Below are 19,937 nucleotides of genomic sequence, written 5' to 3'. Positions count from 1 at the left end.
CAATAAGGAATTCAGTGCTCTAGTGTCAGAGAATTGGAAAAAAAACCAGATTTGAAGGTACCATTGGAGGTGTCCGTTCCAACATCCAGCTCAAAGCAGGGCTAATATCTGGACAAGGTTGCAGTGGAGTTCTAAAAAACTCCAGGGATGAGAACTGCACAACCTGCCTGGGGCTCTCTTACAGTCACATACCTTTCTCTCTGTGAAAAATATTTTCTTTTTGTCCAAACAGGATTTCCCTTACTGCAACTTGTCTCTGTTGCCAGAGTAGCAGATTGAGTTAAAACTATTCGGGTTTTATTTATATATTAAAATCTTATTTGTTATCCCTTTTCTGTCAAGCAGTTTCTAGCTTCTTACATGTTTACTGTTCATACTTACAAACTCCAGGAGTCGGGATCGTCATGTGTTTACTCATTTAAATTTAAATGCCGTATTTGGATTCTTCTTGTCTCTCGACATGCATCATTACACATTTTCTGTTGATTTTTTCCTCAGAGTGCCTACTTATTAAACAGTTAGAAAACAATCTATTTGGCACTCAAATTTCTAGTTCTTCATTTGCACAGCTGCAGCTATGAAATTTCCTTTTGGAGACCTTTTGTAGTACTTCAGCCCAGCCAAGGAGGCAGAGAATTGTCTCTAGAATGGGTGACTCTGCACGGGTGTCACCCAGTCCCTGGCTGAGCTGGGGCAGCTCACTGGGAAACTAGATAGAGTATTGGCACTTCCTAGTGCTATATTAGTAGGGTTTGTGTGGGGAGATTTGGGTGAGATTACAGCTTTGAATCTTAAACTTTTACCATATATACACTTCAATAGAGATAAGATTGAGCTAAAATACCAGACGTTATGTGAAGGTACACAGCAAGATTGAGGTGTATCCTTCCCTGCTGCAGGACACTTGAGTCCTGGAAAAAGCTCTGTGTGTGTGTGTGTCTAACATTTTTTTATTTTTTTTAGTTTGAAGGTTCACCTGACAAACTTGTGCCAGAGATGCATTGATGAGCAAGTGGAGCAGTGGGTGTGGATTCTTCCTCTTCTGCATTTCCTTGCTGCTCCTTCGCAGCATAACTACTTGCCAATGGAAGAAGATACCTGGGCGAGGCTGGAAGGGCTTCCGTTTGCTGAAACAAGGAAGAAGCAAGATACGTGAGTTTTCCAGGATTACTAATTATATACAGTGCCTTAACACTGCAGTTGGCGGTGATCACCTTACTTTATCTATTTTTTTTTTCTCCCTTGTTTTTAAGAAGTAAGAAACATAGCATGTTGATGGTGGGTATTTGGGATACATGAACGCATGCATACTGGTTATTCAGAGATTGTAGTGTGTAGCAAAGCTGTGCAATGTATTTCCTTTCAGACACAAACAGCCCTTGATCCTGCAAGCTGTGGAGCAGCTTGCGTGGTTGGTGATGCCCGTGTGTTAAAGCAGGTCATGAGAGATGCATTGTGCAGAATCTGAGCAAGACCTGGAGTTTATTTTCCTTGAGTGCTTCTGCTTAGTAGTTTGACACTGCTTCTGTGATCACTGAGTCTCAAGGTCTTCTACTGATCTTCAGCTGTAAATGAACAAAGCACAGAAGTGAGAACAAGAATACTCTGTCAGCTGAACAAACTTTTAGCCTTTTGTACCTTGAAAATGTGAAGATTTTGTTTTGTCTTCCCTCCAGGGGGACCCTACTGCAACTAATGAAAGAAAAGAAGTACTTGATGGAGCTTGATAAGACTCTGGTCAAGTCCTGGATCTCTGTGCTGCCCCTGGAGAGCCTGGCTGAATTTATAGAAGAGTTCTCCAGTGATTTGTTAGTTATTCTTCAAGGTGTTTCTTACAGATTAGAGAATGCTGACCTTTTCTGCAACAGTTCTAAGGTTTGTCTTCTGGAAGCTTTACCCAGCTGAGGTATAAAGGCTGAAACTGGGCTGTAGCATGCCTTTTAGCAGGACTGACTGTCACTGGAGGGAATGTGGTTGGTAGCAGGTTGGAGCACAAAGAGCTTCAAATTTAGTGAAAAGCAAAACCAGTTGCCCTGAAGTAGGAGACTCCTAAGAGGAGATGAGATAGTGCATCTGTAGCAAGAAACTTTGTTGATGTTGGTGAGAGAAGGGTCTGCTTATCTGGCTTTGCTCTTAGTCAGTGATGGCCAGTACTTTAACCCTGAGATCCTCAGGTGGCTGCCTGAAACTGTTTTTGCACAGTTCTTGGAGGTATGGGCAAGGTGCTGCTGGTTTGAGAGATTTTCCCGCCTGTTGTGAAAACACTTGTATTTGTGTGAGGACAGCAGGAACTGGACATTACAATTAATAATAATAAATTTAAAACCCTTAGATTGTAAGAAGTGCAGGTTTTGTTTGTACAAATAATAGCCACCTATATGTTGACTCTGACATCCAGTAAATATTTTTTGCAATTTTATGGTGTATTTATAGAAGCGTTGGAGAATGTATGGAAGAATAGTGAATTCCCTCTTTCGCAGCATCACCTCAGCTAATGAGAAACCAGTCTGTAAAATTCCTTCCACAGTTTAATATTTCATTCCATCATTCTTTTAATAATTCTTTCCATTATTAGGTAATAGAGAGTCTTCTAAAGAGACTGCTGCGTACCTTGGATGAGAAACAGGCCAGGTAACTGAAGTGCACTTTTGTGAAAGCATCATCCTTTTTATTTACACTATCCCTGTAGGGGAGGGGTTATATTTCTAGCTTAAATGTATGCATTGGTATCTATATGAATAAGCAAATCTTGTATTTTTATTCCTCTGACAGCAACATTTTTTAAAAAGTCAGCTGAGGGAGAAGGGTGGTTAGTTGCCATGCTGTATTGAATTTGGTGGGTTTTTTCTTTTTTTTTTTTTTTTTCTTTTCTCTGAACAGAAAAGAAATTTTTCCTCTTTATTCCTTTTTTTAATACTCTATTCCTTTATCCTCTTCAGACCTCTGGAAGCTCGGTCTTGGCAGTCCTACTTGAACTGCTGCCTCAATCTACACAAGAAGGCCTGCAAGTACACGAAGCTGGGGAAGTGGTTCAGGATTCCTGCCGCTTCTGCCACGATGATTTCGAAGGTTGCCAAACTTCAGCCTACAGAAGTGAGTACCAGGGAACCATTCATGGGTTGATATGAACAACATATCTAGAAGTATTACAAAAATAGTAAAACAGACTGGTTTTAGATCATACCCATTCTCAATTTGGAGAACTTAATACTCTAAATTAACTGAGATTGTGGTACTTTCAAGAAGTTGTGAAATCATTTAATGGTTTTGATTCTTCTTACTGACAATAAGGTCCAATGCCTTGGCTGGCTGTCGTGGGTTTTGTTTTATGTCTGATTGTTTTTTCCCTTAGACATATGTTGTCTTTACTTCCTGGAATAAGCATTCTTAAGCACAAACTATTTGTAAGCATTGCATTTTCCCAGCCTTCCTCCATCTTTTATTCAAGCAGTAGTGGGTGTCTTTTGGCCATGTTTCTGTTTTGATGCATTTAGGCCTTCTGTCTTAGAAATATTTATTTAAATTAGTTGTACGTTGCTTTCCTGCTTGAATTGTTCTTATTTCTTCTTCTCCTGTGTGTGCAGAAGGTGCCAAGAGATGCTGTGCAGGAAGTTCTAGTGGTAGAAGTATTCAATGAAGCTCTGAGAGAGACTCGAACCTGGTTCAAAAATACTTTAAACCAGAAGTTATTGAAAGAATATGTGGACTATGTGGTGTTCTCATTTTCCTGGGAACCTCGGGTATGTGTCCTTTTCTCATGATATGAATAGAAAAAGCATTTTACCGTAGCTTAACCATATAGTTTGGAGTTTCATGGCTCTTTGCTGGGAACTGTAGGTGCTGTGGCTGGGTGAGGAATGAGATGGGGACAGGCAGTACAGAGCACTGAGGCTGAGAAGCTGCCTTGTTGGAAACACTATTGGGCTGAAAGACAAAGGGCTGTAACGGGTGCTGCACAGCTCACCTTATTTATCCTCTCTTGGCTGTTCCAAGAGGCACTGCTGGGATGAGGAGCTTCCCCTTGTTGGCATTTAGCTGGAGCTGTGGTCTGGCTCGCTCTGTGTGTCCTACTGGCTGTCCTTCAGGCCTTCCAGCAGGCAAAGTGCAGAGCAGCTCCCTACAGTCCGATCCACGCTGCTCCCAGCCTTCCCTGGCACCGTTTCCAGCATCAAAGTGGAAGTGGTTCATCCAAACGTCTCCTTTAGCTACTGGGACATTTTGACACTGGGACGTTTTGACAACTGGGAGCGCTCTTTTTCCTCTGGATGGAAAAATTTGAAAGGACGGGAGTGGGGGTCCCCCTCAGCATAGCTCTTGCATTCTGGATTTGAATGTTAAATCTCAGCACTTAGTGTTGTGGGTTTGTCTGCTTCTCACCTGCAGGCCTGGGATGAATTTGTGAAGATCAGCTGTCCAGATGAACAGTTCACCAAGAAGTGGAAAGGGACTTTACTTACAGATCTGAAGAGAAGAATTCAGGAGGTAGGGGGGACGACAGGCAGTGCTAGCGGGCCAGGTTGAGAGCGGAGAGGCAGTCATCCGTGCTACCTAGAGAATAGCTTCTAGAGCCCTGAATAGGCGCATGAAAACGCTGTGGCTTTGGTCATAAAAATTGCCATTGCTGTTATAAACCATATTCTGGAGGCTCAAAGATTGGACATGGAAATGTACCTGGCTGTGTTCTTGGTGTCAGAGGCTCCAGTAGCCTGCTGGCCTGGCTGTAGTGCTGATCTGTTTCCAGCAGTGAGTGACAGCCTAATGCTTTAAAGGAAATTGCACATTGCAAGCAATTACCATCCATTTAGTTGTAAGATACAGTGGTGTAAAATAAGCACTCGGGGACTTACAGAAGCAAAATTGGTGCTTGTCTCTTTTCATTCATTGTGCAGAAATTGTCATCCAGGCTCCCAAATGTGTAGGTCCCCTCTAAATCAGGCTTGTGGATCATCTTTTCTCCTTTCTACATTAGTTGCAAAATTCTCGAAGGCATTGATTTTCATGGTATAATCGGGAAACAAATATTGTCTGGTGGAAGCTTGGCTTGGAGAGATGCGTATTAAGTAATCACACATTTTAGATGGAAACAGTGAAAAGATTTTCCAGACATTTATTTGTGTTTTGTTTCTCTTCCAGGCCCTGGTAAATGGGCTGGTGCTTGGCTCTACTAGGAAACTTAAAATTTTTTACTTTAGTTCCTTTTTTTGTCTTAATAGCAGCACTCCTTTATGCTTTCAGAAAAAAAAAACCACTTTGGAAACTTTAAGTTGATAAGAAATTGCTTTTTTGCCTTACAGGAGCTTCCAGTTAACCAAATCTTAGTCTACTGCTGTCAGCACTGCCAATTTACAGAACTTGAGTCTTCCATTGAGTCATGTTTCCGTGATTGTGCCACAGAGGCTGTAACTGCAGCTTGCCAGGTACTGTATTTCCCCCTCAAGGCAGGAAAAGGAAAAGTCAAATTCTGTGTTGCATGGTATAGGAATGTGTGTTGTGGTTGAAGGAGAGTTGTGCATTGCTCTCATTGCTTGATTTGCTGTGGAATATTTAAGTTAAACCACGAAAAAAACATTTTGGCAAGAAATCAGGAAATGAGGATGCACTTAAAAGGGTCCATCAAAAATACTTGTAATGCTTTTGCCATCATGGCTTCTGGCGCCAGTCACATCATACAGCTTTCTTGGAATATGCCTCAGCACTGGAGGTGTGACTTGACATCAGTGCCTGACCCTGAGATGGATGGACACAGTGTAATCCAAAACCCTGATGCATTCTTCCCTGCTGTCTTGTGTGCCTCATGCAGACTCAGATCAATCTCCTCGAGAAGATATCTTCCTACAACGTGGGCCGATTCAGTCAGCTCGTTTCAACTATTATTGTGAAGTCGTGGCCAATCAAGACTGGGCAGTTTGAGGATGATTTTGACAAGATTTTGCACCACGTGCTTACGTGGCCTGACATCAAACATATCTTCAGCTTTAATGGTATGTCTATTAGCTATATTTATAGAAGTCTATAAAAAGCTGTGCTCTGCCTTGCAACTCCCACTTTGCAGAGCAGCAAACAAATACAGAAAAATTGTCCTGCTCTTGTTTTAATCCCCATCTCAAAGCTCAAGTTATTCAGTCTTTGTTTTTGGAGAGGAAAGGCTAAGGAAGAGTGAGCTAGTATTCCTCTTATGCTAATCCACTGCAGCAGCTTCAGGACTTGTACTGGATTGCTGAACCTGTAGGTCAAGTGGATTTGTGGAATGTAACTTCTTTCTCTGAGAAGTTCTAATAAGTTATTGCTACACAAAAAATGCAAAAGTGTTGGTCGTGTGAATGGATTGGAACTGCTTGTTCCTTCCACAGGTTTTGTGTACGGGCTCTGCATGGGAAGGTTTCTGAATGTGCTCCTGAGATCCTGGCTGTTACTGTTCAGGAAAACATGAGGGGCTGGAGGGTGGTGTGATAAGTTCACAGGCTTTTGGGTAGGGCTTCAAATGGGAAATGGAAGGACTTTGTATCATGACATTGAATAGTTATTGATTCTGTCTATTTTTTGTGAAGCAGGGCTGATCTAGGTTTTACATGCTTTGTTTCTGGAATAGGAACAAACACAAAGCTCCTAGAAGAGCTTACGGATGAAGCAAAGAATGTCATGGCCACAGCAGACTCAGTGTTTATGGGTGTCAACAATGACATCCAGAAGGGCTGTATCCTTGTGAAACATCTGGAAGAGATTTTCCAGCATGAGAAGCAGTTCATCTGTATCTGGGAGATAAGTAAGAGCACCCTTCAAAGGTGGCATTGTCGGCTTATGGCATCACTGTAGTGATGGATGGTCTACTGGGTTAACCTACTTCGGTGATCAGTAATGCTGATTAGGTGCTTCAGCAGTTAGCAGTGCTGCCCTTGCCTTTGTCCTTTATACTGAACTCTCAGCTCCTGTTTGTTTGTCTGCATTTCAGTGTGGTGTTTGTGACTCTGAAAATCTAAACCTGAGTTATGGGTGCAGGGGGTGGGAAGTATCTGTCTTGTGATTACACATGAGTTTTCTTTCAGAGCACCAGTGGCTCTTAGGCGAAGACAAAGAACTGCTCCAGAAAGAACTGAAAGAATTGCTGCAGAGGAGGCAAGAAGAAGTAACGCTTCTCAAAAAAGAGAAAAAAGCAATAGGAACCTTTCTGAGCATGTGCAGGAAGGTGCAAGCATCTGTGAAAGGTAGTTTTCTGGGGGAGTAATTTGAAAGTGGCAACTCCAGAAAACAGTTTTCACTAAAGTGACTAGGTTTTGTAAACAGGTTTTATTCTAAACCACAGCAAGGGTGAGGAGAGGTGGGGGAAGTAAACCTAGAGCATCTGAGGGATCAAGTGAGTGCTTATGCCTCATGTGATATTTGTAAGGGTCCACATGCCCAGCAGCATCTTGCAGCTCGGCAGATTAGATGAAGTAAGCTGGACACAGGCTAGACATCTGATCTGTCTCTGACCTGTCTGTCTGTTTTGAAGTGGATGTAGGTGAAGTAGAATTTCAACACTTGGAAGATCTTAACTCTAAAAGACTAAATACCGTTGTGAACGTGGGAGAGAGACCCCTACAGACCTTCTACAGCTTGAGCCCAAAGCTGAAAGAATTTGCCCAGAAAATGCACTCTTTTAAGGATAGCCTGATCTTCGAGCAGTTCTGGGAGGAAGCAGCACAGAAGGCAGGAGAGGAGTATGAAAATTCAGAAGAGGAGGAGGAAGAGAGAATTGTTTCTGCATTGGACCTTGGTAATGTCTTCAGCAGTCTAATCCACCCTTGCTTTGTGAACTATGAAAAGTTGTATGATGATCTCAGATCTGGAAGTCTCACACTTTCTGCAGTTGATAAAATTTTTCAAGAATTCATAAGTCATCCTGAAGATATCAAAAGTGAACTAAATACTCTGTGTGAGCTTAGACCTGGAGAAGATAGAGATTGGGTTGTTCAGCGATTTCAGCAGATACAGCAATACCATGAAATGCATTTAACTTTTGATGCTGCGAAGATCATTGCCAGTGTCAAAGAGAGTTTAAACCTCTTGGGTGACTTCAGTATCCTGGAGAAGTTGTTGGACATAGTAAGTATCCACTTCAGCTCTGTACTGGCAGGGTGTTGACTAGAAAGCTCAGGTAGATCTGAACCTTTCCACAAGTCTATCCCAGTCTGTCAAGAGCTATTCCCTGTCCCACAATGCTTATTTGAGATAAAAATTAAGTGTTTAAACAAAGTGCTTTTGTGTAATCTTTCTTAAGAGAGAAGATGGTATTCCTCTGTTTGGGGTGTGGCTTTGCAGAGGGCTTTGCTTTCCCCGCTAGAGAATGGATTGTATTCCCATTTTCAGACTGAATGTTTGCACCACTTGCTTTATAGACAGAAAAGCTTGAATCGTACAAGACACAAAAGCTGGATTCCATCAGCCCTGAGCTTATGCAAGCTAAGAGACTGCTGCAGGGGATCACTCTGAACCGTCGTGGGTGTCTGAGAGAGCTGGCTCAGCAGAAGGAGTTTGTCTGCTGGGTCAGAGAAGCGCTGCAAGGTGTGTACTGCTCACCTAGGAATTAGGTAGATAGGTCAGGGATATGGCATTCCTTCTGCCCCCACACAAACTGGCATCCCTTCTAGTACTATCTGCTTTATGCCTTCACAGCTTCTGGTATTGATGGTTACAAGCATCTCTTATGGGTTTTGGTGTGGGATGTGCTATGAATAGTCCCTTTAAACATGCCTGTGCTGCTGTAGTCTCGTGCAGCGCACAGTAGCTACCCTGCCCGATAGCTGGGCTTGGTGTGAAGGGTTGTAACAGCTGCTACTATTCGGCTCAGATTGGTTATTTGAGGGAACAGAAGCCATCCATTTAACAGGATGCCAGCATTCTGATTAGTTGTGTCTGCCCAGCTCAGTTGTCTTACATGCAGACACACACACTCTTTGCACTGCTCCTGTCCTGGCTGGGTGTTCATGGAATGCGGGGAGAAGGCAGGGCCAAGGATGTCATTCATGTGGATGAATCGCCTAGTAAAGTTGCTGACAGGATGGGTGGAGGGAAGTTGCAGAGGGGGTGCAGTTCAAAGGCATTCTTTCTGCATTTTCTGCAAAAGGTGGTGATGTGGAATTACATTAAAGCCGCCTCATTTGTTGTTCATTCACGTGTTATTTTCATTTAAGATATAAATGAGCTGAAGGTATTTGTAGACTTGGCATCCATCTCTGCTGGGGAGAATGACATGGATGTGGACCGCGTGGCGTGTTTCCATGACAGCGTGCATGGCTACTCTTCCCTGCTCTATGAGCTTAGACAAGATTCGGGGTTTGAGGACTTCATGCACTGCTTGAAGAAGCTGTGGCGAGCCCTGGACAGTGATGAGAGTCTTCCAAAGAAACTGGTGAGTTCTGCTGGACCAGGTCCTCTCTACATCCTCTTGCGTTTCTGCCTTCCAAGAGTGGCTGGAAGATTGACTGCACAGAGCAAGTCACACTTGTGTAGGGACATCACAGCGGCTCTTATTATTAGAAAAAAAATAATAATCATGTTTCTGTGGCACAAAAATTCACCACAGCAACCGCAAGTGGTATAGTATGGATTGCTCCAGATTGCCGCTGAAGCTTTTAGCATGGTATAGATTTGCTCTTGCAAGTGTTTGAGTGATGATGCAAAAGAGGGAAGGCGGATGGCTGGGAACTCTCTTATTTTTTGCAGCAGGGCACGTTTCTATAGCAAGAGGCATTGAAATGCTGTGGGGCTCTGTTCAGCTTCCTGTGGTGTTGGTAAAGAACAGCGGTGCAGAAGGATCAGGCTGTGGCCAGTAGTCATTCCTTTCTTCTTTCCCCATCCTGAAACTCTTAAGCCAGCCCAAGCTGTTTGTCCTGAACACAGATGGAATCCTGGAAAGAAGTGCCAAGTCAGAGTGATGAGGGCAGTGCCATGTCTTTTTTTCCCCACAGCGTGCTTCAGCTCAACATCTGGAGTGGCTGAAAACAGTGAAAGAGAGCCATGGGTCTGTGGAGCTGTCATCACTGTCACTGGCAGCTGCCATCAACAGCAGAGGAATATATGTTCTCACAGCACCAGCTGATGGCCAAAAGGTGAGGCTGCTCGGCTTTCCCTCCCTCCTGCAGACAATGCCCCTGGCATGTCGGTGACTGTCAGAAATGTGCTGTAGCATTTCTCTCACTCTGCATGGTTCTTGTTTTGGGGGCTGCTACCTCCTAAGTGTTCCCCTTGCTGGGCAAACACTACCTCAGGAGTAGAACCTCAGTGCACATCAGTGCTAATAACTTACTCTCTGGCAGGTTTCTCTGGACAGTGTCCTGCGCTTCACCCTGCCAGGGAGCTCTGGGGATAACAAAGCATCATGGAAATACTCTCTGGCAGAGCTCCGTGAACTGCAGAACAAACTGATGCTCATGTCTGCAAAGGGAGAGCAAGGCTTGGAGGTGGAGAAGTTCTCTGAGGTCAGATTTCAGACCCAATGGGTTTCTGATGTTAAGGCCAGGGCTGGATTTTGCCTTGAATGTCAGCTTGTAAGACTGTGATTTACAGCTGAGTTGCTGGGGATGAATGGTAGCACGTAGAGATAGATGCTCTTACCTCTTTGGTTCCTTGTTGAGGTGGAATGATGCTGGAGACTGGAGAGTGGACTGGGACCGTCATTTTGTAGCTGCACTGGGGATGCTTCTGGTTGGGATGGTTGCTCTGTGTGTTGTAGCAAGCTTGGGTATTCCTTACTGGCTTCCTGGGCATACTGCTAGTAAAAAGCCACAGAGAATTTTTTGTTACTGTACAAGGCCTGACACACCTGGCTTGGGACCAAAGCCTTTATTTTCACTGAGTCTGTCCTGTGGTATCGTGACTGGGACTTATCTTGGTAAATCAGCTCTCTTTTTTGATCTCTCCCCTATCCTCACACAGGTCTTTTTCAATGTCCAAAGACTTGCACAGGCCTTTATAGACCTTTATTCAGCTGGGAACATGCTCTTCCGCTCCTGGCTTGCCCATGTGTATTGTTCACCCAAAAGAGAAGCATGTGTTCTCATAGACTTCTCTTTGGCACCGATCCCAGTGCTAGAAGGGCAAGGAGATATGGCAGCTGTGCTCCCAGACCTCTGCAAGATGGTGGAGAATTTCCTGGAGAGCTGGAAAAGCTTCATGTATGAAAAACGATCCCAGCATTTCTACCTGAACTACTACACTGCTGAGCAGCTGGTCTATTTGTGCATGGAACTGGGGCAGGGGACGCCCAGCCAGCATGCCCTGATGATGCTTTCGTTCCTAAAACACAACTGCACCGAGGAGGATGTCCTTAGAGCCTCCAGGAATGAGGTGCCTCCCAGCTCAAGGAAGGCTATTACTGACTTCCAAGTGATGCTGGATGGGGAGATTGGTCTGAATGCACAGCTGGAGTGCATCTGGAAGTGTTACATGAGCAACATGCGTTTCTTCCTTCCACACTGCCTGGATATTGATACACTTGGTGGGTGGCTGAAGAATCTGGCCAGCTGGGAGAGAGAGCATGTCACACGACACTTTCCACAGGATTTTCTGCATGTTGGTCAGCCCAACCTCATCACATGCCCTCGCTCTGAGGTGCTCACGTCTGCTCTGGCTATTTACATGAACAGCCTCAACCAGCCCCTTCCCACTTTTGATGAAGTTCTCCTGTGCACTCCTCAGACCACTGCTGAGCAAGTGGGACTCTTTCTCAGGAGGTGCCTCATTCCCTGCAGCAGAGGAGAGAAAATTTACACCATGCTGTATGCAGATGAGCTGAGTTATGATGTCAGCTGCAGGGCAGAGCAGCTGTTCCAGCACCTGCAGCACTACAACAGCACCTATCGCCTTGTCATTCTGTGCAACTGTGAGAGGGAGCACAGCTACATCCCTTCTGTCTTCAGCCAGTACAAAGTGCACATGATACCCCAGAGGCCACTAGCTGAAATCCAGCAATACCTTCAGCACCACTACAGAGTCACTCAGCCTTCAAGCTCAGCTGCTTCTCTGTTCAAGGACAATATGTGTGTTGGGATTGTGTCTTCCAAAAGAGCTGGTGTGGGTAAGATGTCACATGCAAAGTGGGATCTGCTGAGTGTTGAAAACCCGAGCGGGGTTTGCCTTGTCAAGTTGCGTTTCAAAGTCATAAGCATCTAGTCAAAAAGAGTGATTCAGACTACAGTCAGTGGAGTGAGGTGAAAGCTGTAAGGACATGTAAGGACAAGCTATCTTGTCCTGAGATAGGCATCTCCAGAGATGGTTCATTTTGCTAATCTGACACCTGTCTTCTTCAACAGACTTACATAATTAACATAAACTAGATAGCAAATGCCAGGTATCATGAATCTGACCTTCTGAGGTTAAAAGATGTCTACAGGAAAATGTATGCGAGATGGGACAAGGGTTGTAAAGCCTGCCTGTCTGTTTTGCATAGGAAATGATTGTTGTCTGTCTCTTAATGCAGAAAGCTAGAGGGCATTAAGTAAAACTACTTGGCAGGCTGAAAAGCAAACAGAAGGTGGTTCTTCAAACAGTGCTTAGTTTTAATTGTGGAACCCAAAGCTTTACATAGGCTTAAAAAGTGATTAGATATAGTCATGAGAGAAGCATCCATCAAGGGCTATTTAAACACAAAGATGCAATGTCTGACATCAGAGCTCCTGAGCTGCAAATCACTGAAAAAATACTGGGAAAGAGTTGCTGTGTCAGGTGTGTTCTTACCCTGTTCCTTGGCTGTTGCCTGCTGTTAGAGGTTGGTGGTCCAGTAAGTGCTTTGGCTGTCCAGGGCTGTGTGTGTTTCTTCTGTAAACTTTTGAGTCTGAATTATTTCTAGTGCATGCATACAGGAGTAATGTCAGATCTTGCTTTTTCCTTAGCAGCCATTCCTGGGCTTTGATAGAGTACCGCCCCAATGAAAAAGGTCAGGTTCAAAAGGAAAAGTGCTATGATGTTTTCCAGGGATCAATGAGAAAATCTAAACCAGTTTTGGTAACAAATTGCATCCTTTGTCAAACTTCAGAAATCCAAAGCAGCTCTTGGGTGTTATCTGTGAATAGCTGCTGCCTTAGCTTCAGTCTGGAAGGCTATATAAACCTATCTTTTGTGTCATGCTACAAATCTTTCGTACCACCGAGGATGGGGTTGAACAGTCTAAAAGGTTGCGAGAGACAGCTTTACCCAGACATCCATAACTGGGAGGTATTTGTGGAATGGACCTACCACAGCCAGCTTCTGCACTACATACAGCTTAGCGTGATGGGATGTAGCCAGTGGATGTGGAACAGTCTTCCCATTCCCCACGTTAATCTGAGGAACAGCAGATGCAGACTACAGCCAAGTGTAAACAACAAACCGAAGTCATTGCCATTGCCCAAATGCTGGCAAAACTAGTTTCTACAGGATAAGATAGGAAGCTTGAGGGTGCTTGTCTATTTGACAGCACCTGCCCCCATTTTTACTTTAGAAACAACCACATAATAAAATAGTTTCAAGTCCTAATAAAAAGTAAAGCCTGCCTTAGGTAGTCCAACCAAAACAAGCTATATGGATAATGACAGCCTTCAGCAGCCAACAGCAGCAATGGCTTTGATTCTAAGCTGCAGCCGCTCTAACCAGATCTAGGCTTTCTTCTTCTGGAATGTTTTTAGGAAGGTTCAGAGATTTCAGAGGATAGGGTACTTAAACATTTGAGTCCTTTGTTTCTATTATGACCTTAATATAATGTATTCAATACTGATGGCTTTAATTCTTGTGGTGTTTTTTATGGTAACAGGGAAATCTCTGTATGTGAAGAGGCTACATGAGAGACTGCAAGAGGAGTACCCTAACTGTGAAAAACTTCTGAAAACCATCAGATTAATTGAACCAGAAGTGGATGAAGATGAAGTGCTAAAATCTCTTCTGCCTTTTCTGAAAATGAAACACCAGACAAAGCCTATGATATTCCATTTTGATATCACCTCTTCAGTAAGTACATCCCTCCCACAGCTGCCTTGTCCTGGCAGCTCTTTGTGGATCCTTGCAGAAGTTGTTTCTTTGAAACTTTTGTTTCTTAGTAAGCCGTGTCACTAGGACATGTTTTCTAATTGTTGTGTAAGTAACATAAAGAACTCTTCAGCATCAAGGTGGTTGAACTCTGGAACAGGTTGCCCAGAGAAGCTGTAGAGTCTCCAGCCTTGGAGATACTAAAAACCTGCCTAGACATGGTCTAGGGCAACCTGCTCTAGCTGAGCCTGCTTTGAGCCGGGGGGTTGTGCAAGGTGATTGCCAGAGATCCATTCCACCCTCAACTGTTCTATGATTCTGCAAAGTTATGTTGAATAAATAAAGAAGAAATACCTTTGTGCCTTTTCTTGCTAGGTACAAAGTGGAATTCCAGAGTTTCTATTCAAGCTGCTGGTTTTGCAGTATCTGACAGATAATAATGGAAATATGTGGCTACGACAGAAGTGCCATTTGTATATCATTGAAATCCTTGAGGCATCACCACTGCCAAAGAAAGCAGCAAGACGTGTATGTACACAGCATTACTTGATCGCTCTGAATTTCTCAGTCATTTTGCACATGTTTGTGTATAGCTGCACATGAGTTGTAGAGACTAACCGTAAACATAGCACAAGAATTCCCTGTTTGTATCGGGGTGTATTGTGCATCTCCTTTATGAGGTGGTGCCCATGGTGTTGTACAAAGTGCTTTTAAAACCAGAGAGTAAATGACACCTGTTGTGGTTTTCTTGGGTTGGTAATTTCTGAAGGTCTGTTAGTCCAAGCCTTGCTGTCTCCGTTGTAATGTGTGTAGGAAACAAATGCAAAAATCTAATCTTCCTTATGTTACTTTGCATGTTTGAAAGTACTAGAGTATTTATATGCAGCTATAAGACTAGAGTGTAGAAGTGACAGGGATAAATAATAACAGCTTCTGGGTTTAATTTCTTTTTCTTTGAGGTAGCACTGAGAAAGGTCTGGAGGTAACAAGGGACTATAATGTTACAGGAAGGAGACTGTAGGATGAAATATTAATTGTTGTGATGCACTTTAAGCAGAAGTGATGCACAGAGGAAAAGATGTCATGGTTGCGTAGGCTAGCCACTGCTAATCAGTTAGGTCTGTGATTCTAGGCAAGAATACTGTTAAGAACAGATTAAACAAACTGAAGAAGATTACGGCTACAGCTTTGCGATAACATTATTTTCTTTTCCTCTTCTCCAGATGTCAGTGAGCCAGAAATATAATTTCTTTGATGTGTTCCCTAAAGTAACATGCAAATCTCCCAAGGAAGTGCTAGAAATGGAGACACTTGGGTCTGGGGATGTTTCAGACCCAGGAATGGATGAGGAGGAATTTTGCAGTGAGGCTTTCCAGAGACCTTTCCAGTATCTGAAAAGATTTGATCAGGGTTACGATCTGGACACATTCTGTTACAAAGCACGCTCTGTGGAAGGGAGCCCAGCAGAATGCCTGCAGCAGTTCCTCCTGCACTGTGGGGTCACAGATCCCTCCTGGTCAGAACTCCGAAACTTTGCGTGGTTTCTCAATGTTCAGTTGAGAGACTGTGAAGCTTCTGTCTTTTGCAACCCTGACTTTGTCCAGGACACTTTGCGAGGCTTCAAAAACTTTGTCGTTACTTTCCTGATTTTAATGGCAAGGGATTTTGCAACACCTTCCCTAAGCATTTCCGATCAAAGTTCAGGAAGGCAGTTCTGCAGCCTGGAGAACGTTGCAGAAGAAGATCTTCTTCCTTTCCGCATTCGGAAAAAGTGGGAGACTGAGCCTCATCCATATTTGTTTTTCAACGAAGATCGTGTGTCCATGACATTCATTGGTTTCCACTTGAAGCCTAATGGGAGAGGTGGTGTCGATGCCATTAATCCTTTGAATGGCAACATTATCAAGAGAAATGTCATGACTTCACAGTTGTACAATGGCTTGTTACTCCAAAGAGTTCCCTTCAATATTGCATTTGATCATTTGCCTCGTCATGAGAAGCTAGAGAAGCTTTGCATGGTTTTGGGAATCCCCTGGGTGATAGATCCTGATGAGACATACGAACTCACAACAGACAATATGCTAAAAATCTTGGCTATTGAGATGCGATTCAGGTGCAACATCCCAGTTGTCATCATGGGAGAAACAGGCTGTGGGAAAACCAGACTTATAAAGTTTCTGTGCAAGTTGCGCAGAAGCTACCTAGAGGTAGAGAACATGAAGCTTGTAAAAGTTCATGGAGGTACTACTGCAGAGATGATTTATGCCAGCATCAAAAAAGCAGAAGCCCTTGCTAAAACTAATAAGCAGCAGCATGGGTTGGACACAGTCCTCTTTTTCGATGAAGCCAACACAACAGAGGCTGTAAGCAGCATCAAGGAAGTCCTGTGTGACCACACAGTAAAGGGGAAGCCTTTGGTCTCTTGCTCTGGCTTGCGGATCATAGCAGCCTGCAACCCTTACCGTAAGCACACACCAAAGGTGATTCAGCGCCTGGAATCAGCTGGATTGGGATACCGTGTCAAGGCAGATGAGACGAAGGATAAGCTTGGGTCTATTCCACTGCGACAGCTTGTGTACCGGGTCCATGCACTCCCACCCAGCATGATCCCATTAGTTTGGGATTTTGGGCAGCTGAACAATTTAACTGAAAAAATGTATATACAGCAGATTGTACAGAGAGTTAGTGAACACATCCCAATTAAGCAGTCTGAAGCAGAGGTAATGACAGAAGTGCTCTTTGCTTCCCAGCAATACATGAGGCAGAGGGATGATGAATGCAGCTTTGTCAGCCTGCGGGATGTGGAACGCTGCATGGAAGTTTTCAAGTGGTTTCACAAGCGCAGTAAACTACTGCTGACCGAACTGGAGAAGTTCCTTGCTGAGAAGAGATCTCCAAAGAACACCGTTGAGAGGAACAATGTTATCTGGTCCTTAGTGCTGGCAGTTGGGGTCTGTTATCACGCATCCTTGGAGAACAAGGAGGTGTATAGGAGTACTATCAGCCAGGTCCTTCCAAAACCTTATGATACACAGAAAAAGATTTTGGAAGAAATCTCCCTGATGCAGGACTTATTCCTGAATGGTGTGCACCTCCGAGATACCATAGCAAGAAACTTGGCCTTGAAGGAAAATGTCTTTATGATGGTCATCTGCATTGAATTGAAAATCCCCCTTTTTCTTGTTGGGAAGCCTGGGAGCTCCAAATCCCTTGCAAAAACCATTGTGGCTGACGCTATGCAGGGCCAAGCAGCTCATTCAGATTTGTTCAAGGACCTGAAGCAGATCCATCTGGTGTCTTTCCAGTGCAGCCCCCTCTCCACTCCAGAGGGAATCATAGGCACTTTCAAGCACTGTGCTCGATTCCAGGAAGGGAAGAACTTGGAAGAGTATGTCTCGGTGGTGGTTTTGGATGAGATTGGGCTGGCAGAGGACTCTCCCAAAATGCCCTTAAAGGCTTTGCATCCACTTTTGGAAGATGGCTGCATAGATGATATCCCTCTTCCTCACAAAAAGGTTGGCTTCATTGGGATTTCCAACTGGGCTTTGGACCCTGCTAAGATGAATCGAGGAATCTTTGTCTCACGTGGTGACCCCAGCAAAGAAGAGCTTATAGAAAGTGCAAAGGGGATTTGTTGCTCAGCACGAGGGGCTTTGCGGGTCGAACAGTATTTTTGCCACTTCGCAGATGCATATGAAAATATTTGCAGGGCCCAAGACAGGGAGTTCTTTGGTCTGCGTGATTACTACAGCCTCATAAAGATGTTTTTTGCCTTAGCTAAGAACTCCAAAAGTGAGCCAACACCTCAAGAGATAGCTGAAGTTGTTCTTCGTAACTTTGGTGGCAAAGATGATGTCAATGCCTTGGAAATATTCACCTCACAGTTACCGGAAAAAGGAGAAATACGTGCTCATGATATCAGTAGAATAGAGCTGATACGACAGAATGTTTACAGCAGCGGCCAAGATGGTGATTGTAGGTACCTGCTTGTTTTGACTGAGAATTATGCAGCACTGCAGATCCTTCAACAAGCTTTTTTTACGGCTCGACAACAACCAGAAATTATCTTTGGCTCCAGTTTCCCCAAGGACCAAGAGTATACCCAGATATGCAGGAACATCAACCGTGTAAAGGTCTGCATGGAAACTGGCCAAATGGTTGTCCTCCTCAACTTGCAAAACCTTTATGAAAGCCTCTATGATGCCCTCAATCAATACTACGTGTACCTTGCTGGCCAGAAGTATGTTGATTTGGGGCTGGGCACCCATCGGGTGAAGTGCCGAGTACACCCAAAGTTCCGTTTGATAGTCATTGAGGAGAAAGATGTGGTGTATAAGCACTTTCCCATCCCACTGATCAACAGGCTGGAAAAGCACTACCTGGATATCAGTACCGTCCTGGACAAGGGGCAAAGAGAAGCTGTGAAAGAGCTGGAGAAGTGGGTGCACGAGTTCACTGCAGCCAATACAGAAGAGCACTTCATAAGCAAGCACAGATATAGCCCTTCTGATGTGTTTGTGGGCTACCACTCCAATACCTGTGCCTCAGTGGTCCTGCAGACAACGGAGAGGCTGAAGCCGGTATGTCCTCCTAGTAAACTCGTGTCCTGCGTAAAGAAGGAAGCCCAGCTGGCCCTGCTGAACTGTGCTACCCCAGACTCTGTGATCCGCTTCTGCAACTCAGTGGGTTTGTTTATGGCAGATTCTCTGGCCAATATCTACTTCAAGCAGCAGCAACACACATCTTTTGCAGACTTCCTCCGAGCTCATGTCCATGCTGGCTCTGGGTACCAAACAGTCTTTACAGAGGTGAGTGTCTTGCAGAGTCCTTTCAAAACCCTCCCAACCTGCACCGAGTTTTCCAGTTTACACTAGTGGGGCTCTGTTATGGCTACACCTGAGTAAACCTGATAACTACCTTGCTGCTTAGTGCCCAGATACGCAGAGGTGAGTATTTCAGGAGGTGTGTTGTTGTATCCTGAGAAATCTAGTACCTCTGCTGTCTGTGGAACAGTATTTGATTCTTCCTGGCAACTGGGGGTTTTACGTGAGTTTGAGCAGCTGATGCATCTCTACTTTGAAAGTGGCTCTGTCTTATTTGACCCTTTGCTTACTGGCGGGGCAATTAAATGTGTGTTTTGGGGTGCAGTCCAGCTCTGCAGCCAGTTAGCAGTGTCTGGGAGCATAGGTGATAAGGTCTCTGCTGCCTTCCTACTGCATTCCTGAGCAAAGAACAAACCTGCATCTTGCGCTCCCAGGTTACCACCTTCTCAAGGCTTCTCACCAGTGCCGACGCTGCTTGCCTGGAGAGAGAAGTGCAGGGTAAAGCGCAGAGGCCTCAGATCCTGTTCCTGCAGCAGTTTGACACAGAGTACTCATTCCTGAAGGGCATCCGGTGAGTTTGGTCCTGCATTCTCCTGCTCTGCATAGGCTGTCATCTGGGTGGAAGATGTGTGGGCAGAACATTGGGAGTAACACATATGGAAAAGAGAGGCAAGAGGCCATGCTGTACTGAGCAGTGGACTGGCTCGGTGCAAACTGTATTAGCCCCATGATACTGGGATGGGTTTTTGAAGTTATATCATCCGTATAGGACGGGTGTTTTAATCTCTCCTTCTGCCTGCCGCAGCCAAAGCTAGGAGTTGACTACTTCTACAGTCTTTAATTTTTTGTTTTTATACTTAATGACTTCTTTTAAACCCCCTTTCACTCTTCAGAGACTTTCTTGATGCCACATCAGGAAATAAAGTCCTTATTATTCAGACAGACTTTGAAGATGGCTCTCAAAATGCCCAGCTCGTCGCCTCAGCCAGGTAAGTCAAATGCGAAGTGGTTCCCAGCTAGCTGTTCTGTTTGGTGACTCCTCACCACTGTTTGATTATTGGTGCTGTTTTGGGGGCTTTAGAGTCAGGAATGTGTAATCCTCTATTTATTCTGTAGTGGAATGAATCTAGAAGCACT

General features: G+C 44.3%; 1 protein-coding gene across 5 annotated transcripts in view; it reads left to right on the top strand.

Annotated features, from left to right (window-relative positions):
* Window positions 1–19,937, top strand: part of RNF213 (ring finger protein 213) — a 55,397-nt gene that overhangs the window by 11,308 nt on the left and 24,152 nt on the right. For all 5 annotated transcript variants that reach the window (XR_013929895.1, XR_013929896.1, XM_080398382.1 and 2 more), the window contains 21 exons: window positions 964–1,152; window positions 1,677–1,875; window positions 2,576–2,631; window positions 2,940–3,093; window positions 3,585–3,740; window positions 4,384–4,482; window positions 5,295–5,417; window positions 5,801–5,981; window positions 6,590–6,763; window positions 7,044–7,202; window positions 7,490–8,082; window positions 8,376–8,541; window positions 9,171–9,388; window positions 9,948–10,088; window positions 10,296–10,457; window positions 10,915–12,055; window positions 13,766–13,959; window positions 14,353–14,505; window positions 15,201–18,785; window positions 19,235–19,371; window positions 19,694–19,789. Coding sequence is in view for 3 of the 5 variants with exons in the window: in XM_080398382.1 (XP_080254508.1) it covers window positions 964–1,152; window positions 1,677–1,875; window positions 2,576–2,631; window positions 2,940–3,093; window positions 3,585–3,740; window positions 4,384–4,482; window positions 5,295–5,417; window positions 5,801–5,981; window positions 6,590–6,763; window positions 7,044–7,202; window positions 7,490–8,082; window positions 8,376–8,541; window positions 9,171–9,388; window positions 9,948–10,088; window positions 10,296–10,457; window positions 10,915–12,055; window positions 13,766–13,959; window positions 14,353–14,505; window positions 15,201–18,785; window positions 19,235–19,371; window positions 19,694–19,789 (8,076 nt within the window). In the remaining 2 variants the exon portion in view is untranslated. The remainder of the gene's footprint in view (window positions 1–963; window positions 1,153–1,676; window positions 1,876–2,575; window positions 2,632–2,939; window positions 3,094–3,584; window positions 3,741–4,383; window positions 4,483–5,294; window positions 5,418–5,800; window positions 5,982–6,589; window positions 6,764–7,043; window positions 7,203–7,489; window positions 8,083–8,375; window positions 8,542–9,170; window positions 9,389–9,947; window positions 10,089–10,295; window positions 10,458–10,914; window positions 12,056–13,765; window positions 13,960–14,352; window positions 14,506–15,200; window positions 18,786–19,234; window positions 19,372–19,693; window positions 19,790–19,937) is intronic.

The sequence above is a fragment of the Falco punctatus genome (assembly GCF_963210335.1).
Source record: "Falco punctatus genome assembly, chromosome: 1".
NCBI lineage: Eukaryota > Metazoa > Chordata > Aves > Falconiformes > Falconidae > Falco > Falco punctatus.
This window is presented reverse-complemented; position numbering and strand designations above follow the sequence as displayed.